The sequence below is a fragment of the Micromys minutus genome (assembly GCF_963924665.1).
Source record: "Micromys minutus genome assembly, chromosome: 17".
Taxonomy (NCBI): domain Eukaryota; kingdom Metazoa; phylum Chordata; class Mammalia; order Rodentia; family Muridae; genus Micromys; species Micromys minutus.
Window position 1 is genome coordinate 48,077,628 of NC_137952.1, and position 23,782 is coordinate 48,101,409.

General features: G+C 41.9%; 1 protein-coding gene across 2 annotated transcripts in view; it reads right to left on the reverse strand.

Annotated features, from left to right (window-relative positions):
* Window positions 1-23,782, reverse strand: part of KIF16B (kinesin family member 16B) — a 249,667-nt gene that overhangs the window by 83,044 nt on the left and 142,841 nt on the right. Inside the window, exons 18-23 of one of the 2 annotated variants that reach the window (XM_080931298.1) lie at window positions 13,424-13,456; window positions 13,043-13,096; window positions 9,572-10,897; window positions 5,231-5,383; window positions 1,718-1,814; window positions 476-526 (exon numbers count right to left, since the gene is read on the reverse strand). In XM_080931298.1, coding sequence (XP_080787424.1) covers window positions 476-526; window positions 1,718-1,814; window positions 5,231-5,383; window positions 9,572-10,897; window positions 13,043-13,096; window positions 13,424-13,456 — 1,714 coding nt within the window. The remainder of the gene's footprint in view (window positions 1-475; window positions 527-1,717; window positions 1,815-5,230; window positions 5,384-9,571; window positions 10,898-13,042; window positions 13,097-13,423; window positions 13,457-23,782) is intronic. The other variant, XM_080931299.1, reaches the window with a different exon arrangement.

Here is a 23,782-nt window from a genome sequence, read left to right on the forward strand (position 1 = left end):
TGGTGGAAGAAACACAAGTGACTTCTTACCAATTGTTTGTTGTAATAGCAACTGTCCACCAGAGAGACAAGATAGCTGACTGATCAAGTGGTTCCTTTGTACCACTGCCAACTCAGAGATGAAATGAACAGGTTTTTAAGAACACTGAGAAGTTCTCCGTTTCATTTCCAACCCCTGCCTCCTATCTGATCCTGATTATGTAATTCTGAGTTTTCGATGTAGACCAAGGGAAAGGATACTGTTGCTAATGAGAAGCCTGGCATGGCTACAGGCCATTCAGATAAAGCCAACACAGTTTAAAGCCTGCAGGACTCCCTTTAGTTTTATGTCTATATAATAGTTTGCCTTCTCTATTAGCCATTAATCTCACTGGGACTTCAAAATTCTAATTATGCAACTAAACATTAGGAAAATTTAATCACACAAGCATGCCATAATTTAAGCAACCCTATCAATCAGAGAAATCATTACTTACCTCATATTTTAGCTTACGTTGAGTGGCACCATTGTGAAGTTCCTCATTACTCTGAGAAGAAAAAGGAAAGCCTTCTGTATTAAATTATACCATGCTCATACATGGAAGAAAAGTTTGATGCCATTACAAGTATTTATGATAACAAAATGATAAAGAAACATACTTATCATTCAAAAATGACAACTTTTCCACAGGATTTATATTCCCAAAGTAAACATGTCTCTTATTGATTTATATGCAGGACAGAAAACTGAACCAGTAACTTCTAATGTTAAATTTAAGCAGCAAATTACAATTAAGATTTCCTCAGGACATTTTTTAGCCTACAAGTTATGGAATTGAGTAAGACAATGCCAAAAACTAAAAAAACTATCTACACATATAGGTCTTATATCAGTGTTTCAGAGAGTACATCACAGAAGTCAGAATCACCAAGAGCCAGAGAAGCCCGTATGGCCTCATTTACACAGCACTACTCACAGCAGGGAAGTTAGGAAATTGGAGAGGTGCCCATCAGTGTGAGAAAGGATAAAGAAAGTGTGATAATCAATCTGTCTGTCTGTCTGTCTGTCTGTCTGTCTGTCTGTCTATCCATCAATCAATCATAAAGGAAAGTAAAACTGTCAATTACAGGGAGATGAATGGAATAGACCATCATGCTACACAAAACAATCCAGATTCAAAAAGAGAGGTGTTGAGTCTTTTCTTTCAAATGAGCAATTTAGAAAAAAAATCAAACCAAAATAGACACTAAGCAGTATCAGAGCATAAGAACAGGAAGAAATACAAAGAATGTGAATGGAGACAAAGAGGACAAGAATAAAGAGGGTGATTGTGTAACAAAATCAAATTATCTTGTGTGGATGGACAAAAGTATCACAAAAACCCACTGCTCTGTAAAAATTCATTTATGCAAGAAATGAACAAAAGAAACGAACTGTCATTTGATCATTATCAACTTACACAAGTATATATTTTCTCAAGTAGAAAAGTATATATCTACTTGGAATGACTTACAAAGTAAATTATTTACTACAAAAATTGGTTTTATTTGGAAAAATAAAACAGAATCAAAGCAAATTAAGAAAACTACAAAACTTTAAAATAAGCTACTCTTCGGTTAATTCTCTTTCACTATTCAGCTCCATCCAATCAACATTTAGTTCTCTTTCTGGAGCGTTCCATATCTGAGTTTTCATTACGCAGCAGTAATGGCTGTATGGCCTGGCTCCTGTAGCTCACCTTCATCACATCAGCAGGTGCATGGCTTGCGTCACTCATCACCCTGTGCAAATCATGAAGGCGTCTCTGGACTTCTTCCTCAATGTAAGCACTGATCCTGAAAACCAGGAAAACGAAGATACCTTTGAATGTATCTAACTGCTACATTTAGTCACTGTGTATGTCTTCAGAGTACTCTGCATAATAGGGGACCTTTTATTCCCAACAACACACACACACACACACACACACACACACACACACACACAATGGAACTAGAGATCATCATGCTAAGTCAAATAAAGGGAGGTAACATGTTTTTTATCTTATATGTACAATTTAGAAAAATGTAAAGCAAAAAGCAAAGCCCTATCAGGACTTTAAAATCATGATAAGAATTGTATTTATTCCATATGAATAAAAATGTGGGATTCCAAGCTATTTTCTTCTTTCTTTAAAAAAAAATGGTGTTATGCATTCACTCTCTGAGCTTTCCCCAAATGAGACTGAATCTGATGAGTAAAGGATACTGAAAGTGATTGGAGAATAAACTGCTCCGTCAAAACCCTCCCTGGATCTTCCTAGAAGGAAGACATTGCAGGACAAAGGCAAGTCATAGCCATGGAAGTTGAGTGTTCTCGGCTCACAGTATTCCCTGAAGTCTCTGGTTAGCAAACAGTCAAGGGGCTAACAAAGGCTCTTTAGGTAAGTAGAGAAAAGCTAACTACTGAAAGAGGTAGGTAGGAAAACATTAATAAAGATGTCTGAAAAAGGCCTATATAATCATACTATTAACTATTTACCTAAATAAATCTATAATACAGATAGTTCTGTGTACAAATCTACACATATAGTTTTATTAAAGTTTTTTCAACTGAGCTGATGGTGCTCCTAACAAGGCCGCCTAACAAAAACTGCAACACCAGACATAAGAAGCCCTCATGTGAGTTGTTGGCCAGGGCTGTCCAAGAGACTTTCAAAACATACAGCTTATTGCTATATTGCCCTTGGTTGTTCCATGGAGAAGGAAGGTAATTCCATATGAAACAGATCCCAGAAACCCCTGAGCTGGAACTGACAAGGATGCTCAGGACTAGCTCCCATGGTATCAGGAGGCAACATTCAAACTTCCTAAGGAGGGAAGCAAGCAGCTTACCCAGCTATGATGCCTATGCACAATGGTGACCCAGCACTGAGCTGTAACTTTAATAGTGCAGCAGTGGCACACATAACTTGGAGGTCAACAACAGCTCTCTAACTGGACTTAAGACTCATTTGGGAAGAGGGAAATCATGCCTGGTACTGGATACCTAACTACTCAGAGCTGGTGAACTCATGATTATTGGGGGAAGGAAAATATATAATGACTAATTTATTAAACTAATGCAATACCTAACTACATTCTAAATATTTACACACTTATAATACCCAAAGATAAGTGTAGTCTTCACCTTATCAAGAAATCTTTTTTTTGCAACAGAGATTACAGAAAACTACAAGCAATCAAAGTTCAGAGTTATGGATCCAGTTTCAAGATACAGCTAGAAAGCACTCCTGCTAATAAGGTTCAGGGAACATTTTGAAAGAGGTAAGTAAAAGGATTGTAAGAGCCAGGAGATGAAGGAGTTACGTGTGACACTGTGTCTCTCGGTAACATCAGAACCTAACTGATGACACATGAGCTGAACAAGGATGAAACCAATAGACATACCAAAATGGATGGGGAAAAGCTCACAAGGCCTCAACACCATACAAAGAACTGTTGGCAACTAAGAAGCTGAGGGGAGATAATCTTCTCCAGAAAGCAGCACAGTAATGTGTTGTTCAGTGCCAAATAGTCAGCACTGAAAACAGACATACAAGTAATATTATACAGACTGAACAAGTTATATTTAGGAATATGTATGCATCTACATATATGCATGCGGTGTCTGTTAGTTAAAAAGGGGATTTTAATTTTGAAGAACAATTAGGTATATATGAGCAGATCTGAAGGGAGAAAAGAGAGACATGTTGTAAATATACCTTCCAGTAGCTCAGATTGCTCAAAGCAATCCTAACTCAATTATAAGGTAGTGTCCTCCAAGTCCACAGATGGATCCATGGTGTTTCCTTCCCTCCCTATATTCCTCCCTTCCTCTTTCCCTCCTTCCTCTCATTCATTCATGTGTATATGTGTATTTGAATACATATACATGTTCACACTTGGTTTGGCACGTGTGTGGTAGAGAACAGAGGACAAGCTTGGGTGTTGTCATTCCTCAGGTGTCATATTCTTCTTTACTGAGAAAGGGCATTCACTGGCCAGTGACCCGCCTCTGTTCCTCTCCTTGGCGGTAGAATTGTGTCTGGCTTTAATTCTTAACATGGGTTCTAGGATCTTGGATCATGAAGACTGCAAGCTATTATTTTACTGACTGTGCTACTTCCCTAGCACTATGTGGCTTATTTTAAATTCAATTGTTTTCGCATTTATGCTTTCACACATTAAAAAAGTAAGTAAAAAAACAACAAAATCAACCACCCCCCCCCCAAGCTCCCAGGGACTAAACCATCAATCAAAGAGTACACAGGGAGGAACCCATGCCTCCAGCCACATATGTAGCAGAGGATGGCATTGTCTGGCAAGAATAGGAAAAGAAAGCCCTTGGTCCTGTGAAGGCTTGTTTACCCAGTGTAGGGAAATGACAGACTGTTGAGGTGGGAGTGGATGGGTAGGAGGGGGAGCATCCTCATAGAAGGAGGAAGAGGGCTCTGGGAGGGGGAACCAGGAAAAAAGAATAACATTTGAAATGTAAATACATAAAATAATTTTTAAAAGTAAATAAATAAGTATTTGTAAATATTTGCAAAATCTTATCCATGTTTTATACTGCTTGCCAAAAAAGAAACATTTTTCTAAACTGCAGGGAAAATACATTACTATTTTAATTAGAGTAACCAAAATAAAAGGCAATATTTATCGTTCAGTGTTGGATCTAAAATCATGTACAACTGACCATGAATCAAGGCCATTCATAGATGACCTCTTCAAGTTACAAGACATTTTTAAACTGGCTGCATGGAAAACACAGACCTATATTAAGAGGCTGTGGATGCTCATGAGATTCTGAGCACATTTAATAACAAAGCACCAAGCTCCTAAATCCAGACTGCAAGACAGTCCAGTTAGGTATTTCTCCCATGGTACAATTCAGTTAATTCTCCAACCTGGTTCTTCCAACCTAGCCTCTACAGCACTTTGTTCTGGATGAGTTGGTTTCTCTGTACATTTTAATCAAACCATCTCACATAAACTATTTGCAGCACGATTCCTTGGATTTGGCTGACCAGTTCCTAGGTCCTTGCTTCTTTCCACACAATCACTCACTCAGCCATAGGCTAGACAGCAGCTGACAAAGACGGAAGACAGCTCAGACACAGCATTACTGTTGAGTTTGATAAAACACTCCATAGGTAAACTAGCCAATATGGGTATCATATGTAATTCTATAGAATCAAAGCAAAGCATGGTATCAGTTGAATGTTGAATACCTGGCATCCATCAGTGGAGCCAGGTGAGAGATTTCAGCACTGGGTGGCAAGCTGGAGAGAGAAGCCTTCCCCTCTAAGCTCCCAGGATGAGGCCTCTGAACACCATCTACTTCGCAGATCTTCTGCTTCAGCTGATAAATTTCATGGTCTAACCTAAGAAGATATGAACCACAGAACTCCATTAATGAATAACATTAGGCAAACACATTCTCTATAGGAAACTGTTTTGGTGGTGGGGTACAGCCAGAAACAATTCTAGTGCAAGGAGTTTTTACTTCTAGTAGAAAAGGTATCATACACAAAAGACAAGGAATAAGGTGAAACTGAGTAATGAGAGGGCACAGGACATGAGTTTAGGCATCCAAGTCTCAGACCCCTCGGCCAAGAAGACTTCTATTCTGTTGTAAGCAAGCCCTTAGGACAGTTACCCAAGATTTTCAGTCCCTTAAACTGAGTCAGCAAGAGTTGGCTGTGGACTATATATCAAAATTGTGTTAAGTACTTCCGCTTGGCAAGATCTATACAAAGTAGTTCTGGGCTGAGCATTCAAATGCCGGTGCAATGTGGGTGTTTAGAGATAATGACAGAAGATGCTCCTAGGACAGAAACCAATCCCTGCAAAGAGACTGCTCCACCAAACCCAAGAAGACACTTTGGCCAAGGTAGAGGGGATAAGAAGGGGAGTCAAGGGAGACAGCTCTAGGAAATAAAGTTGAGTGACGTGAGAAATTAAAATAAGTCACAAATTGTTAAAACAAGGACATTATTGAAGATGATAACTTATACATTTTATAAGCTCTGAACTACATGAGTAGCTGACCAAGATGAACAGGAACCCTGAACAATCAGGCTGGGGAGTCAGGCATGCTGGCAGATTTAGCTCCAGGAACATAAGACTCAGCGTCTGAAAATTATAGCCCACTCACTCAGTGAATACAGACAGGTATGAGATCTGGATTTCTACTTCTTGAGGGATCAAGTAAGCTCAACTAATCTCTTTCATTTTCTTAATCTCCCCAAATCAGAGATCCTTGTGTCAAATGCGACATATCTTGATGCTGCCAACCCTCTGGTGCCACCATTAGCAACTTCACTGCTTTATCCTGAACATGAAGGCCACAGTCTTAATTCAAAGGATGAGATTCTAGGGTTAGGAGGGGCTCCATAGGAGGAGCTGTTCCACTCAGCTTGGGTCTTATCCTCTTGGGCATTCACTTACAAAACATGCAGTACTTTCAGAGGGGAGAATTAGCATCAAGGACATATATAAAGCATCCTTTGCTATATAGCAGGTCTGTGGCCAGCATAGGTTGGTTACATGAGACCCTGTCTCAAAAAACACCACCAACAACAACAATAACAAAGAATGGTGTGAGGTGCCAAACAGATGGCAAAGAATCAAAATTTGGTATCAACAGTGTCTCAGCAATGGCAGGCAGGATGCAAGCAGAAGGCAGCAATAAACCAGACTTTCTGATGCCTGCTGGGGTTTCTTACAGGTGTTCTTCTAGGCTAAGACATTAGAAAATCTGTGCACAAATGACTTAGCATGGAAGTTTGACTGGGACCCTAAAGGGGCAGTGAGATTTATATAGGTGGTAAGGGTCAAATAGGACAATACACAAAGCAATACTGCAAGAACTGTCCTGTTTGTATTTCAGCCACATGGAAGGTTCACTGACAACAGGGCAGACACAGGCCTAGATCAAGTCCCCCATCTGCCACTTCCTATCTATGTGTCACTGGTCTCCACTAGCAATAAACTACCACAGTCTAAAGGTCGTACCATCTACTTGGGTGCGATATCAATTTTTCAAAGGAAGACTAGGGGATAACACACACATAATTTTAAACATATTTTGAGTAACATGAGATTATTCTCCATGGAGGGTCATGTCTATAAAATAATCATTATTTTTGAGGACTTAATAACAGAACCGATCAAATGTGAGACTAGCAGTTTTCATCGTATCTTTCCTGTGGTGACAGGAGAGCTTTCTAGCAGAGCAGCCATGGGAAGGAAGGCAGTGGCATGGCTTATCCTGTTCACAGGACGGTGAGGAACCAATGGGAAACTGTGTTCACAGCAGTTTTGTCTCATCCGGTGCCAAATGGCTTCAATATTTCACACTTGAGCAGTTTCCCAAGGAGCCAACTCAGGCTGCACAGGCCGCCCTGGCATAACTGTGAGAAGCCAGAAAGAAAATAGCATGCAGCAAAAACGCCTGCAGAAAGCTGCTGGAGCACTGCAGGCAGAGCAAAGTGCCCAGAATTCATCAGCCTGAATTAGATATTAGTGTCGTCTATCTCATCAGAACTCATGAAGCCAACCGCATCTTTGCAAGGTTTCTGGAGGGCTGCTGACATCCAAGAATCACTTCCATGGAGATTTCAAAGCCATGTCTGCTATTACAGAGTATTAATACTAAATGGCTGGTTGATAAAAGTCAGGGACATCAAGCTAAAAGCTCAGGCTATCTCTTACTGCACACTGCAGGAAACAAATTGAGAGCATGCCCTCCACTACTTTAAATTTCCTGGGGCTACAGCTGTGTCCAGCAATTTCATTTATGTAACATACCTGCAATCATTTCCTTAAACCTCCAACCCACTTCTCTGAAATAATAATATTATAGTTTTGATTGTTATTTTGTTTCTGTTTGGCTTCAAGGAATTACCAGAGTGGCTGTAAAGGGGATGCATGGGATAAACAGATCACTTAACAAGAAGCTGTCTTCACCTCCTCAGGAAGATGATGGGTGGAGGATTCAGTTAACACTTCTGAGAAGGTCTTACCTTGTCTCCACAACCATACCAATGCCCCTGCCAAGCTGGGGTCTTAAGGCTAAAAGGCACCCTTCTGCTGATTATGGGTGGGATGGTATGGAGTTCCAAGTCCTCCCATATGGGCTTCAGCTAAGAATTATGAACAGAGGCAGTGCATGGTGGTGTATGCCTCTAATCCTAGCACTCCAGAATCGGAGGCAGGCAGATCTTCATGAGTAGCAAGTTCAGCGAGATATGCACAATGAAAGACAGTCTTCACAAGGTAGAAGAAAACCGTATCAACACAAGTTCCTTGAGAAAGCCATACCTATGTTAAAGATTCTGCAGACTAACAGAATAAATAGACTAATTAGCAATTAGTGATTATAGAGAGTTGGTATTTTACAGATAGAGAGCTACTTTGGGCAATCTTTAGTTCTGTTAACAGTCATTTATCAGTTGAGTGTATATCTGGCCCACCAACCTTATGATGCTTAAAATACATCCCTTGGGATGTGTCTCTAGACTTGACATGCCTAGTCTTCACCAATCCAATAACTAACAATGTCATCAGCTGGCATCTATAATTTACAGTTGAGAAGAAAATAGACATCAGTGGCCAAGATCATTAAAGTAGTAAAACACAAGTCAACCAGGGTATATTTCCACTTTGCAAACTGGGTTATGTTCACACACAAGGTAGCCTTTACCTCCCTGGGAGTCTTAGTGTGACTACAGAGTACCATAAAAATGATCTTAGATTAATATATTTACTTATTATCAGAGCCTACATATCTCTTGTAATCATGGCAATAGAATAGAAAGGTAGATATTCTTTTTTTCAACATGAAACGAATGCTTGATTCCTGGTTTCCTTTGTAAGAACATCCTAAACAGTACTGAGTATGTGATCATTGAGAGGCTATATGCTTGCTGGTTTGGTTCGCTGGTTTTTAGTACACAGTTCTGCCTCTAAACTGGTGACTTTAACTTGGGACATCTCCATGGTTTCGGTTCTCTTCAGTTTGTAGAAACCATCTTGGAATCCACAACACACGAACTCACTGGGGCCATCGCTGCTCACCGAGAAGACAGGAAGTACTAGTGAAGAAGGACATGGTGAGTGAGGGGACAAATTATGGAAGGAGACACTAAGGAAACAGTCAAGAAGTCAGGGAACAGCCAGAGAACAAGGCAGGGGATGGAGATAAGGGGTGGGAATCTAGGCTGAAGCTCTCCCCATATCACGTACTTGTCAAACAATTAAAGTACATTTCATGGGTCATTTTAATGAAGAACCAGGATTTTTCTTTCGTTTATATCTTTTCTACTTTAGGCCAATAATTCTAAAACAGGGTCTTAAGGAAAACAAGAGAATGCTTATTGTAGAAAAGCAAGAGTGCTTTTGTTATGTTGAAATGGTGTTTTCTTTTGTATTGTAGTTTTTTGCCTATGTATTAGAGAGATGAAGTCTAAAAGAATTACTCTACAGAGACAGTGAAAAAACCCACAAGATGCAGAAAATGAGCAATCGCTGGTGTCTACCCTATGCCTGCTCCTCTACCTCAATCTTACCTTCCAGGGTCCATCTCAACTGCCTCTCCATTGGCCTCCAGACTGGCCTGCAGCCCTGACCACTCGCTGCTGTGGAGAGAGCCGAGTTTCTGCCTCTGCTCCTGGATCTTCAGGTCCAGGGTGGAGCACCTCTGCTCTAGCGTAGCCACAGCCTGTTCCAGTGCCGCTCTTTGCTGCTTCTCCTGGAACTCCAGTATTTCCTTTTCCTTTCTTCTCACCTTCTCTTCCTGTCTGGCCATGTTAGCTGTGAACTCAAAGGTGGCCCGGGGCAGTTGCAGCTGGCTAGTGTTAGCCTGGTACTGTGTGATCTGCTCTTCCTTTTCTCCCACTTCTTTCTCTACGTGGTAGAGCATGCTGTCTAGGCCTAGGGCACCACTGTCAAGGATGTTAAGCACTCTCTGTTTTTCTTCCAGCAGAGCTGGCAAATGATTTTGCAGCAGGTCCTGTAGCTGGTGCTCTTTGCTGTGTAGCCTGGACTCTGCAGTCTTTATTTTGTCTAGATCCTGAAGTCCACAGAGAATGCTGCCATTATCTCTTGTCAACAAGCCTGGTTCCTCACCTGCTTCACATTTTATGTGCTCCAGGGCTTCTTTCTCTTCTTGGACCTCTTTGCTTAGGAGGGCTTGCTGTTGGACCAGGTCTTTCTCCAGGGTTGCTAGCTTGACTAGCTGCCTTCTCTTGAACTCTAAGAAGTACTGCTGAGCCCTTTCCAGTTCATCCCTGCAACTGTAGTCCCCTCCTGCTCTCATCTCTTTGGCCTGCAAGAGGGCTTCCCGGATGCCTTCCAGTTCCATCTTTTCCTCTTGGGCCCGCCGAGCCTCTCCAGGGCACAGCAATGGAAGAGTGTTGTGCCTCTCCCGCAGCTGCTCCTCCAGGCGTGCCACCCGCAGCACCTGCTCCTGCTCTTGCTCCTCCAGCCTCCCTTTCTCCAGCTGCAGCTTGGCACTCTGGGCATCTTGCTCTTTGTGCAGCTGGTCCAGCTCCTGGAAGATCTGGCCCTTCTCAGCTTGCTCATGGCCGTTGAGCTCCTGGAGTCTGCGGAGCTCTTCTCTGATGCGAAAGAAGCTTTCTTCCTCCTGCCTCCTCTGCTGCTCGAGTCCCTGCTGCTCCCGAAGCCTCTCTTCCTCAAACCTTTCCTTCTCAGCCAGCAGGTCCTTGAGCTTGTTTTCAATGTGGAAGCTACGGCGCTTGAGACTTTCCTCCTGCTTGCGGATCTGCCGCTGCACTATCTCCGTTTCCTTGCGCCTGGTCTCCACCTCCTGCTGCATTCGCTCTAGCTCTGCCTTGTCTGACTTCTGCTTTTCCTCCATCTCTTCGATGAGTTTCCTGAAATACAAATGCTAATTGGTCATTACTTGATCACTATGCTTAGATAACTTCAGTCCAACTTTCCCCTGATTGGATTGTTCTGAAGACACATAGGCAACATAAAGTCAAACCTTTCACTGAAGCAAATGAAAAGAAAGTGCTTCTCTTTCATATTTTCAGAAGCATTCTGTATCATTTTTATTTTACTTCTTGTCCAGTGCTTCAGCTACATAGCCTCCTGAAGTGGATCCTAGTATCATTTCTTTGTAAAGCCTAGAAGCATAATGTGTTATATACGGTACGATTAAAAGCCCTCCCCCAGGTGAACCAGAAAAACACCATGTCCAATTTAAATTTAAATGTGGCTAGTTTTCTTCAGCTCAGTGACTAAAGTGCAACAGACATTCGGTTACAAGATGACATTAAGTTAAAACAAATTGCCATCTTTAATTCAGTGGGGGTTGAATAAAAAGTCAAAATAAATGAAAAGTAGATGTGGATCTTCATCTCCTTATCCCCAAAATTCTAATTTGTAGGATGCTAGACACTAAACTCATTCCCATGAGCAATTTAATTCCAAATCCTAGAAAACAGGTAACTATGTTTCAGATCCTTTCCACCTTTAGCTTCTCCTTCATGGCCTACCCTTGATCTACTTCCTGTAGATCAAGGGAAAAGAGAAAATAAGATTGAATTAAACAAACAGTAGTTTAGAGCATACCTCAATTAAACAGCCACAGAGATACAGACACTGACACACAGACACAGACACACACACACACAGACACACACACAGAAACAGACACAGATACAGACACACACACACACAGAAACAGACACAGATACAGACACACACACACACACACACACACACACACACAGAGAGAGAGAGAGAGAGAGAGAGAGAGAGAGAAACAAACACAGATACAGACACACAGACACACATACACACACACAGAAACAGACACAGATACAGACACACAGACACAGACACTCACACAGAAACAGACACAGATACAGACACACAGACACAGATACAGACACAGGCATGACACAGAGACAGACACACAGATACAGATTCAAATACAGATATAGATACAGACACAGACACACAGACACACAGATACAGATACAGATACAGATACAGATACAGATACAGATACAGATACAGATACAGATATCCCCAAATGAAAGTAAGTGCAGAATAACAGAAGTCAATTATAGGTGTGAGAACACCAACTGTAGAGAACGTAAAGATGTGTAAAGGACAGTGGTGCTGGCTGTGGTGGTGCACACACCTGTTGTTCCAGCACTTGTCAGGTGGATGCAGCAGGCCAATCTAGGTCACCAGGTCAGCTTCTAAAAGCCTGGGAGGCAGCTCAGTGGGAGAGCACAGGGCTAAGTCTTAGACTAAGAGAAAGCTTAGCTCAGCAGGAGAGGGCACAGAGAGCCCCTCTGTTCTTACAGGAGTAGGATTCAGTTCTCAGTACACACAGGAGTGGTCATCAACATGTGTGACTCTACTCCCGGGGCTACAGCTTCCAGTGCCCTGTTCTGTGAGCACTACACACATAGTACATGTGTATGTGTACATATATGTATGTATGTATGTATGTATGCATGTATATGTATATAAGATAAAGCAAATGAGTTCTATTTTTTAATTAAAAAGGTAGATATAGGTTATTAGAGAAATATGGTTTGGTTTTCTTTCTTTTTGTGCTGTTTGAGATTTTTCTTGTAACTCTTTCTGTAGACCAAACTGGCTTCAAACTCACAGAGATCTGCCTGTCTCTGCCTCCTGGGTGCTGGAAATAAAGGCATGTACCACCATATCTGGCTTGATTTTTCATCTTTATAGATTCATGACTTTTTAAAGACCCAAGGAACACTAAAAAAAGATTTGGAGCTAAACGTCAACACATCTTAGTTGTTTAATTACTGATGATTAATTACTCTTTTCTCACAAGTATTTGAAGATGAACTGCTGTGAAAATATCAAGATGAAGTCAAGTTCATCCCTTAGAAGAAACTACCTCAGGGCACTAGACATGTAAACCACAGACAAGAGCAAGCAGGAAGCCCAGAAACAGAGATGATCAGGAAGATGTGAACAGAGGGACCCAGACTACAACAGCTGGGAACACGGTCTCACGTGCTTACCTTTTACTTTCTAGCTTTTCAAGTTCTTCTCGCTGTTGTCTCTCAAATTCAAGTCTAATGAAATCAAATGAAAACAAGTCACTTCCATGACTTTTCTCCTCTGTACAAGTCATACACTGAAGCATGTATTTGCCTATTACCTTAATTACTATGGATTAGCAAGTTTAAAATGCATTCTTCACTCTATCACTATGATTAGAAATTAGATATAATTTTAGGTGTTTGAACTTAGACTGAAGAGAACAGATTTGATTTGAAGGAAAACAAAATATCACTGTAGTATTAAAAAAAAAAAACAGAATTAAATACAACTTCTAAATGCTAAGCATGTCTAGTCCATGCAGCTGAGTCACTGATGAGTAAGTAAAAAGGATAATCTACCTTAGACAGATGGGTCCTTTTATAGGGAAAAGACTGCCAGGGCGGGAGAGGGAGAGAGCACAGACATCCGTTAAGAAACAATTCAACAGGAGGAAACATCAGGACACAAGCAGTAAGGTACTTAAAAGACAACACTCATGCACAGAGTAAAGGTCTTTACAAACGTCTCATTTCCCAGTACATGCAGGCAGAAAACACTCCTGAAAGTTAATTTGCTTTGTTTTGCACACTTCAGTGACAGCCATAAGACTAGTGAACAAAGCAGTTACTGTATACAGCAAAACCCGACTTTTCTTGCTTTATCTGTAGTTACTCTATTCAGAGGCTCCCAAGTGCATGGTGACAGCAGGGCCATCAGACTGTGCACAGGTCCACACAGTTGCAACAAAATAAAAGAAAGATGGTCAATGGGAGTTTTCAAATTCTGACAACACAAGACTATACTAGTATTCCTAGATGCTAGGAAATAGGTTTCACTTTTTCAGTTGAACACCATGAATTGTAACACTTGAGTATATACATTCCCCTGTTGTAGATGGCCAATACTGTTGCAAAGCTGAACCGCTTTCCTTGGTCCACATGCAAACCCAAACTGCCAACACAGATACTTTTATAGTTACTTAAGACATGTTTCAAAGAGATCTCTTCTCACTTTAGTTTGGGCTAATGTTGAAAGAAACATGTGGAAGGACACATCACAACATTAGGAAAGATAGCAAGTGGGGATGGGCCATGAGTTGAGTGAATTTGAAGCGATTCACTATTCAGAGAATTTGGGGTCTGGGAGCAGCTAGGAGGAGGATGTAAGGGTGTGAGCTCATGAAATCAGTGGCTCTGAAGGGATTAAGGTAGCAGAATAAACTCCATTTTGTTCTTAAGACTCCATTCTAAGTTAACTTGCCCTTAGAGAGACATGCCCAATGAAGAAGGGAAAAAAAGAACCAAGAGTCCATCTTGTCCTCCAAACTCTGTTTTAAGTTATTGTCCAGAAAGTTACTGTCTGTTGTCGCTGAAGTTATATGGCCCCACACTTGAGCTCTGGGGAATACAGCAACATCCCTTTTCCATTTCATGTAATGACAAGGCTTAGAAAAGCCCTGCTTGCCTTTATTTTGTTCCTTTATAAGCCCCCTTCACCTGGGGGGGGGGGGTCACTCTCCTTCCTGTTACATAAGGAAGGTGTCGTGGCCCACACTCCACCTTGAATAGACTCATGTGCTTGCGTCAGGAGTTCCTGGTGGTCTCTTGGGGGTCTCCTGAGCTGGGCATAAGAGCTCTTCCACAGGATATATCCTCAATATAGAATGTATGAGCAAGATGGAGAAGGGGAGACACTTGATCATTAACAGTTGTCAACCTCAGATGTTTGACACAGCTTTTGGCCCTGTAGGAGAGTAGCATTGTTTGATAGGTCCCCACTTCAATTCTGAAGAGGAGAAATGACTTTCTCTGCCTTGTCTCTAGGTCTTAGCCATATTCTACTCAAATGGAAGGTAAACTTTGAGAGATGATTTCCATTTCTGGGAACGATTACATTTTAAAATCAACTGCAACAATAAAGAAAGTAATGTGGGGCTCACTCTTATTTATAGCAAGGCCACCAACATATAAGAAGAGCATCCTGATACATGGATGCTATTCTAAACATGAGACAGAAGTTACTGCTGATAGCACATAGCTTCTGTTAAGTATTACATATTTACTAATCATACTTAAAATGCGTTTCTTTCCACAACACGTAGTTATTTCACATAGCAAGCCATAATAGACTGTAATGCAAGTGTGAGCCTGTCAGTATATCTACAGTGTACCAAGTATAATTGTATGTAAATGTGGCTGCATTTTAAAGCAAGTACAATCCAATCTCTTATATTACTGGGATTATCATGGCCCCAAATGCTAATTTCTCAAATGTTATAATTAAAAAGAAAAACTATAAAAGGATGTAATTCCTGCAGCTGTTTTTAACATTTTTAAATGACATTTGGAGCTACACATACTGTGTCAGGTCCAACAAAAAGCCCAGCATACCATCTATTTTTGTCAGGAATAAACTTTTCTTTTCATTAAAAGACAGCTAGCATTTTTTAGGTATAACTGCACATCTTGCAATTTACATTCCTGTTATCATCAGCAATAGAAAATGAGAGGGTTGGAGTTTCTCAGTTCACACCATTACTTTGAAAGTGAGACTGTGATTATTTTTAAAAGAGAGAAGAAAATGAAAAAAAAATTTAGATTAGCAAAAAACATAAATACTTGCACCCTTATGCTGTTATAATACTGATTAGCTCGGAATCTCTAAAGTCTGGTCTAAAGGCAGGAAGAGACAGCTATCCATGTCTAGCTAGCATTTTGACTCACAGCTATAGTGGCATAGGAAAGGGGTGCGAGGTTCTCCAGACTACAGCAGATGTAGAAGCATTCCCAGCTGAGACAGACATACTAGTAAAGTCCCTGTCTTGATGTCTGACTCTATTGTCCCTGGGTATCAGGTATATGGCTATAGGAAGAAAAAATAAGTTACTGGTCAGCGGATAGACTTGGATTCTCTGTAGGTGACTTTGGGTTGTAGTCAGGGTAGGTCTGCCTGTGTGTGCTTCATGTAGCTGTCTGGGATTCTTACTGCATTAGAACTAGCCCTCAGTTTCACTGTGTACTGGCTCTTAAAACAGCACTGTCTCTGATCACAGAATGAGCCCTGGCCAGTGCCTGGACGCATAGTGGCATTCTTCAGTGCAAACCCTCAGAACATCCTAGCATTTGGTGGAGGGTGACTGTTCTTTATCTGGTTCAGCACGGGGCAGTAAAATTTCCCTGGGTATCAGCGCTCATGGAAAGGTTCACTGTAAAGCTAAGAAAACATACTTTGTAGAGATGATTGACAGGATTTTCTAACCTCCTCATGTCACAGGTTAGGCCACCCAACAGTGACCACTATACAATTGCAGTTCAAAGATGTGAGGCAAGAAGGTTTGAGACACAAAGTTTCACTATATACTTTAATCTGGAAAGTTACCCTCTAGTTACCAATTTGTAATATAAATATCCAAAGCATCCAGGAGAGGATTTCCTAAATGAACCTTTATAGACTTTCAAATTGTTACTTTTTGTTGCAAACTGAAGGAGCCTAGAAATGATACTTTTTCTTTAAAGTAGTGCAATTTGATGCCCTGAGCATTTTCTGTTAACAGTAACTGTGCCCTGTTAACACTCAGATGGCAGAGCCAGTCCAGATCTAGCCCAAGACCTTGGCTTGTTGAACCTGATACAGACTCAATGGCCTTAACCTTCAGCTCAGAACACCGCTCATACCTTAGCCTTCTCTCTTCCTCTAGAGCCCAGGAGACTGAGGCTCAGAGTACTAGAGAACAGTGCAGGGCAAGGCCCTCTAAGAGGACTAGGAGGAAAACTCACCTCACCCCTCTTCACTCTGTCACGTCTACCTGGAGATCCACCTCACCTTCTCAGCCAAGTCCTGGCTAAAGAGCTGAGGGCCTTCAGAAGTTAAAATTGATCTGTTATTTTGAAACACTCTCTCCCCTCACAGGCACCCTTCCCACCACTTCCTTCAGCCTCAGCCTCATGCTGAGAGCAGCACACCTTTCCCAAGCTTCTGCTATGTGAAAGGCAATGCTGGGGAGCAGAGGGAATGAAAGACTTCATCTGAACGTGTGCAGAGCACATGGACAATGAGCCAGAATAGAAGGGACAGAGGTCGGGCCGGGGAGCAAGCGCTATGGCTAGACAGAGAGAGTGAAGCTTTCCAGGGCAGGGGCTGCTGAAGGTCGGCCTTTAGGAACAGAATTGTGGTGCCCACCATGTACTGACTAGGGAGGATAGAAAACAAAATAAAACAAAGCAAGCAAGCAAACAAACAAACAAAAACCAGAAAGGAAAATGCATGCAAGGTAGAGCCAGAAAACAGGGCCTGGCCTCAGATGTGTGCTGCACAAGGGAAGCAAGGGGTGGTAGGTGGGCAGCAGCAGTGGGAGGGATGCTCACACAGAAGCTGCTCTGTGCACCTAAGCTGTAATCTGTCCTGATTGATGAGATACTCAGCTGGTGCTCTGCTTATCCCGTAACTCTCCTGCCTCACAGCTTATGTCATCTGTGTGCCAGAATAGTCAGAGGCACTGAGGGTTCTCTACTCTATCTAGTATGGGGTCCCTGAGTAATAAATAATGGATATATTGGATGATGGGGACTAGGAAAAAAAAATGAAACTAGGAAAGTTGAAGAGGAGCTTTAAGACAACAGGAAATGGAGGGAAAGATCACCAAGATCCATCTCCTGTGACCTGGGGAAGCCAGACTGGCGGCTTTTATGGCCATTGTGAGCCTGGTAGAACTAGAATGTGTGCAGGGTGGGGGGGGCAGAGAGGAGCCATGAACAACTGGAACAACAGTCTTGGCCACCAGGCTTCTCATACTATGGAGGGCGTGGCTGTCTCTGCTTTCACCAAGGCTGCTTGAGGACACAGATCCTTTCATCTTGTCTCAGTGTATATTCTGGGGACCCCCTTGAAGGTACACAGTAGGCATTCAAGTAAGCGTGGTAGTGCCCTGGAGCTAATGGCCTGAACTACTAGACTGGCTCAGCAGACATGAGTAAGTCCATGCTAGACTCTTGTAGCCCTGGCAATAACAGTTACTCATATTCCTTGCTTGTTCGGGTAACAGTAACTCATTATAGCATATTTGGAAAACACAGTTCTCCAAACTACATAACATAGAACTGGGAACATATAATTAAGTAAGTTCACCTTGTAATCATTCCCCGGCCATATGCCGTGACATGTGCCGAGTCCATACACTGGTACAGTGTAACAGTATAATGTCATAGAATTCTATAATGACTTATATAAGTAATTTCACTGTTATTAATGTACAGAGACAGACCAGTCTGAAAAATGGTTGGTGGGATCTACACTCCAAAGTGCAAGAAAAACTTATTTTAAGTAAAGCTAAGGCAGGCAAGATGGCTCAGAGGATAAAAGCACTTTCTTCCCTAGATTCTATGCGAGATGTGATGGCCCGAGATATGATGGCTCTTGCTGTAGTCCTAGAACCCTAGGATTAGCTTGGAGCCTCCTTACCTACATAGTTGACAGGTAGAAACAATGAGAGACCCTGCCTCCAAAGCAGGGGGGTAATGATAGGACTGCCCCCCGAAAACCTGTCTTCTGACCTTCATACATACTCCATGTCATATTTGACCCCATATACATGAATAAACCTTACATCAAATGATTTCTATAATAGGGTTTCATTATTAATCTCTGGATAGTTTAGAACTTTTAAACCTGGCTGGCATCAAACTCTATGAGATCTGTCATTTCTTCTGAAAGCAGAGACTAAAGACATGTGCCACTGTGCTCTGATCAAGATGAATGAAATCTTTCTAAAACAAAAAGGCTGTACACACTTATAGGCAGAAAGAAAACAAAGAGAAAGACGCTAAACCTGGAGGGCAGAAGAACCCTAACTTCAAAGGGTCCAGGTCACTTGAGGTGAGAGCGCCTAAGAATGGAGGAGTCTGTACACCTTGGTATGGTACTGGCACAGACACCACACTAACACTCTATCTTAGTCAGGGCTTCGATGGCTATGAAAAGACACCATGACCACCACAGATTTATAAAGGAAAGCATGCTAACTTATAAGTTCAGAAGTTTAGTTCATTCAGGGTAGGAAGCATGTCAGCAGGCAGACGTGGTGCTGGAGTAGTCAAGAGTTCTACATCTGGATCTGAAGGCAGCATAAAGAGAGAATTCCCCTGGGCCTCGCTTGGGCTTCTGAAATGCTGAAGCCCACCCTTAGTAAAATACTTCCTCCAGCAAGGCTATGCCTATACCACTGAGGACACATCTCCTATGCCATGCCCTAATGATCAAACATTCAAATATATTAGGCTATGGGGGCCACATCTACCCAAACCACCACATACAGTTAACCAGGGAATGCAAAATATATTTATCTGTGTTTCTGTTGGGTTAATATCGGTTTGTGAACTATGCGTCCAGACAGCTTGTGGCCACCCTCAGACTTCCTTTGCCACGATTTTCCAAATCTCCAACACAACAAGCCCATTTTCTTTTCTCCTTTATTTTCTGATATTTTTTCTCTTTATTCTTATCCCTATTACTTTAATTTAATTAATAGCTACCATCAAATAAAGAATTCTGGATAAGAATATAGCTGACAGAATACCAAACTAGGCAAAGATTTAAACTGGAAGATTAATTACAATGTTATCTGGAATTTAGTTGGAGAAAATGAAATAGTTTAAGGTGTCCTTATTTATTAGGCAAAAGTTAAATAAGTTATGATATCAACAGAGAATGAGTAATTATATTCGTTAGCTTAGGGGGAGTCTCATAATGAAATAAAAGTGGAAAGATCAGAAGACAGAAGTACATATTAGAACAGCCTCAACTTCTAAACCCATACTGTATGACACACTGTTAAAATAACCGATGGCCAAGTAAGCAAATATACTGTAAAAGATAAGAAAATATTGCCAAGGCAAACCAGTGATATGTCTTGATAGAAGAATTATTAACATCTGCGATTACTTCATTCATTTCTGGGTTTTCTGCTTTTTTTGTAATAAGCATTTGCCTTGTAATGAGAAAAAAAATACCTAAGCTTTTAAATCTTCTCTGACTATAGCAACTGTTTAACCCCTGTTGGGTTCTATCAGCCTCTAGTTCATCTCCACTGGTTTCTGACAATACTGACAATTAACATTAGCAGGTCATATAACACGCAGGGGTTGCCTGATGCTGACTAAACATTCCATGTCACAGAGCAGGCAACAGCTTCAAGATTAGAATTATGGCCCATGATCAGAGGAAATAAAAAAGCCTTGTCAAGAAACAAGCCATGCTTCCACATCCTCAGCCAACGATCACCCCTCAAATACTTTCTCAAGGTAGGAAGCCGTCCCTGTCAGTGTAACCCACACAGAGATGGAGAGTATGCAACTGCACCTACAGAAACAACTCGAGGTTGTTTGAATTGCTCACAAGGAAGACGGAACAGACTATGAGTGAATAGCTAAGGAGACGAACTGTGGGCTGCAGGTGGAAGTCCTGTTTGAGCAAGTGATAGTGGATTCTGCCATCCCAAGAGCTGATGGGTACGTGGTCAAAAGTTGCAGGAGATGCATGCAATGACCCAGAAGAAAGATGAATGCATGCAACAGAAGCCCATCACAGAACCAGAATGTGCTCTAAACAAATGAGTTGCCAGGGAGCTGAGCTAGTGAAATATAAATTAGCACAATAGATTGCTTCAACACGACATGATACTGTCATGTAGGAATAACGGGATCTCTCCTGATCCACCTTTGTCCATAACAGCCTTTTATTATCTCAGTAAAAATGGCTCACTGTTCAGGGCTTCACAGCAGATCTAGATTGGAAAATAAGGGAAAAGCTAGCCCACAGACATTCTACAAGAACACAAGAAAGTCAACTTGTTCTTGGAATCTGCAGCTACTTTGAAGACAGAAAGCTCACGGGCCTATTAAAGTGACTCACGGTGGAATGACAGTCAAGGACCTAAAAACCAGCAAAGTCAGCAATTAACACCAATCTCAGCTACTTCCTTTAGTTTCCTTCATTACAAGTTCCTAAAGACTATGTATTTTAACAAACTATTTAAGGCAATCTATAGCCATCATAAAGTTAGTAATGACCCATAAACAGACAACTAAGGCTGAAGCTGGAGAAGAAACCAGCACTGAAGGAAACTTAACTAGGAAAAAAAACCCAACAAGGTTTAATAAAAAGAACCAATAGAGACAAACACTGCAAATAACCCTCAAGTGTAAATACACATGCTAACTACCAAATTACCAGCAGCATAGATATTGTCAACCATATGCATAAAGCCCACACATTCAGAGTCTGCAAGAAAAACAACTTATATAGTTAGGAGAAAGTAAAATAGAAGAGACAAACGTATAGCTGGGGACACAATGCCCCAAGGGAAAAGGGTCTCTCCCGAAACACACAGGGAGCACAACCTCAAATTTTGCAGGAGTACCTCCAGTTGCAAGCAAATTCATGGCTCCACCATGTTAAAGGGGGAAAGGAAGTCCTCTAGGTTCTAACTCCTCAGGTGTCTTTAAGTTCTACACATCGTTGGGGATGACCTGATAAACTGTGTGCTGTGTCTGTTTCACCTGCAGTGAAGCGAAGGCCCAGAGCTGTGCCCTGGTACTGGAGACCTCACTTTCTAGTACAATGCCATTACATTCTCCAGTTACTGAAGCAAGGAATGTGAGATAAGGTTGTCAGGAAGAAAGGAATGGGCCTTAGTGAAAGGGAGTGAAGGGACAACACATCGAGACAGAAAGGGGAGGGGAAACTACTGGGAGTGGGAGGGTAGAGGGAAGAGAATGGGGAGTGTGGGGCTGGTGGGGGAAAGCGCATCAGAAATGAGTGTATGTAGACAGTCTTCCTACAATAGCCCTGATCTGTATTTACACAGCTTTTAACATGATGCTAGAAAGCAGCCATTAACAAAACCCAGGAAAAGAAGGGAAGACACAAGGAAAAAGAAACACTTTCTTGTTATGTAATGGCTACCATCTGGTAAGAACTCTTCACATCCATCTTGGTGACTCTCACTGCTTGCATCCAATCTTTAAACTGGTCCTTCAGAATTGAGTTTCTTCTTCTGGATTTATTTTCTAGAACTCCAGTCCCACAACCAGCCAGAAGACAGAAAGAATGTGGGACTCACCCTCATCTCCGCGTCCAGTTCAGGATGAAACTCAGTACAGTCGCAGATACTTACTTGGGTCCTAGGTAACAGCCAGGACACTGAGGAAAGGCAGTTGTAGGATGGAACCCTAAACTCTGCTTACTCGAAATACAGCCTGGAACTGCATTCCAGAAGCTGAACTCACAAGGATACTTTCAAGAACTCAAGACCATTTCTTGAAATTGTTTAGAAGAGAAAGAAACTTATACAGTATTAGTGGAAAGGTGATGAAATAATTTATTAATGTGCAACCAGGAACCTTCAAATTCTCCTCTCTGGTCTAGAAATGCCAGCACTACATTTTTCTGCTTCAAGGAAGTTACTGTGAAGAACACTAGAATTAGCTACAAAGCTCTTCAGGCTAATGGCATGTGATAGCTGGAAACTAGACAACAAAACATAAATCAATAGAAGATAAGTCCAGTAAGACACAAAACATCTCCAGCAGAATATCACGTGGTTATTAAAAGAGTATAAAAGAGCATTGAAAGAAAACATTTTTAAATCCCTTCCGAATCTAGAATGAGCATTTCTTGACAAACAGTAAATGACAGACATCTGCTAAGAAGACATTGAGGGAAAATAGCTGCTCCATTACTGCCCAGAAGGCAGGGAGGTGGAAGGTAGCAGCTTGTAGGTTCTGACAGCAAGAGTGAGAGGTTGCTGGTTACCCCTTAAGAGTAGTAGTTACAGGGCAAAGGGTATTTGCTGGATCTGGGACCTGGTCAGTCCAAAGCCTCAAGCCCAATCTCCTGGAGATATACATCCTCGAGCTATGTTTCACTGGGTGGACCGGCTCCTCCAGCACACGATGTGGGGAAGTGCGAAGAGGCACTGTTAGGGAGCAGCACAAGCAAGGCAGAGAGCATTCCCCTTCTGCTTGCTTGTGATGTGAGCCTCTGTGAGAAATACTCAAAACTGACCACCTTCCCCTATCTGCTTTCCCTGGTGAGGGATTGCCTCAGACATTGTAGTCAGGGGCCTTCCACAGCCACCAAGGTGTGTGGTGGCCTTGGTGAGGATCCCGTGGTGCTTCACCAAACCCAGCCCTGACCCTGACTTCTGACATTTGCAGGTCTAGCATGGTTTGAAACGGAGTTGCTTCGTTTTAGAATTTAATTATTCAAATTTATCCATTTAAATGGGCTCACCACTGTGCAGTACTTAGAGGAGGCTAATGTGCCAGCAAAAATTTCTTTTATTTTCAATACTGAAATGAACTTGGAAGGTATCTAATTTTGCTTCAAGCACTTTCACGAAGCTGCGAATGCTTCCGCCTCCTGCCAAATTAGCTGCCTGTTTTCAGTCTCCAGCGAGGTGGAGGAGGCTGAGCAGTCGGCTTGCTTTCTTCTTAAAGACACTGTGCCAGTGAGAAGGAATGTTTTCCCTGCAGGGAAATTATCTGCTGGCAAAGACCCTGGCTGGGCACTTCTCCAAAGTAGAGCTAACTCCCCAAGGAAGCCACCAGGCTGCTTTGCCCTATCCAAAAAGTCTCTGGCATTAAGAACCAATGTGTGTACAAACCAGTTTCCAGAGGAGCTCGAGATGTAGGCCAGCAGCAGGTTCCAAAACTGGAATAGAA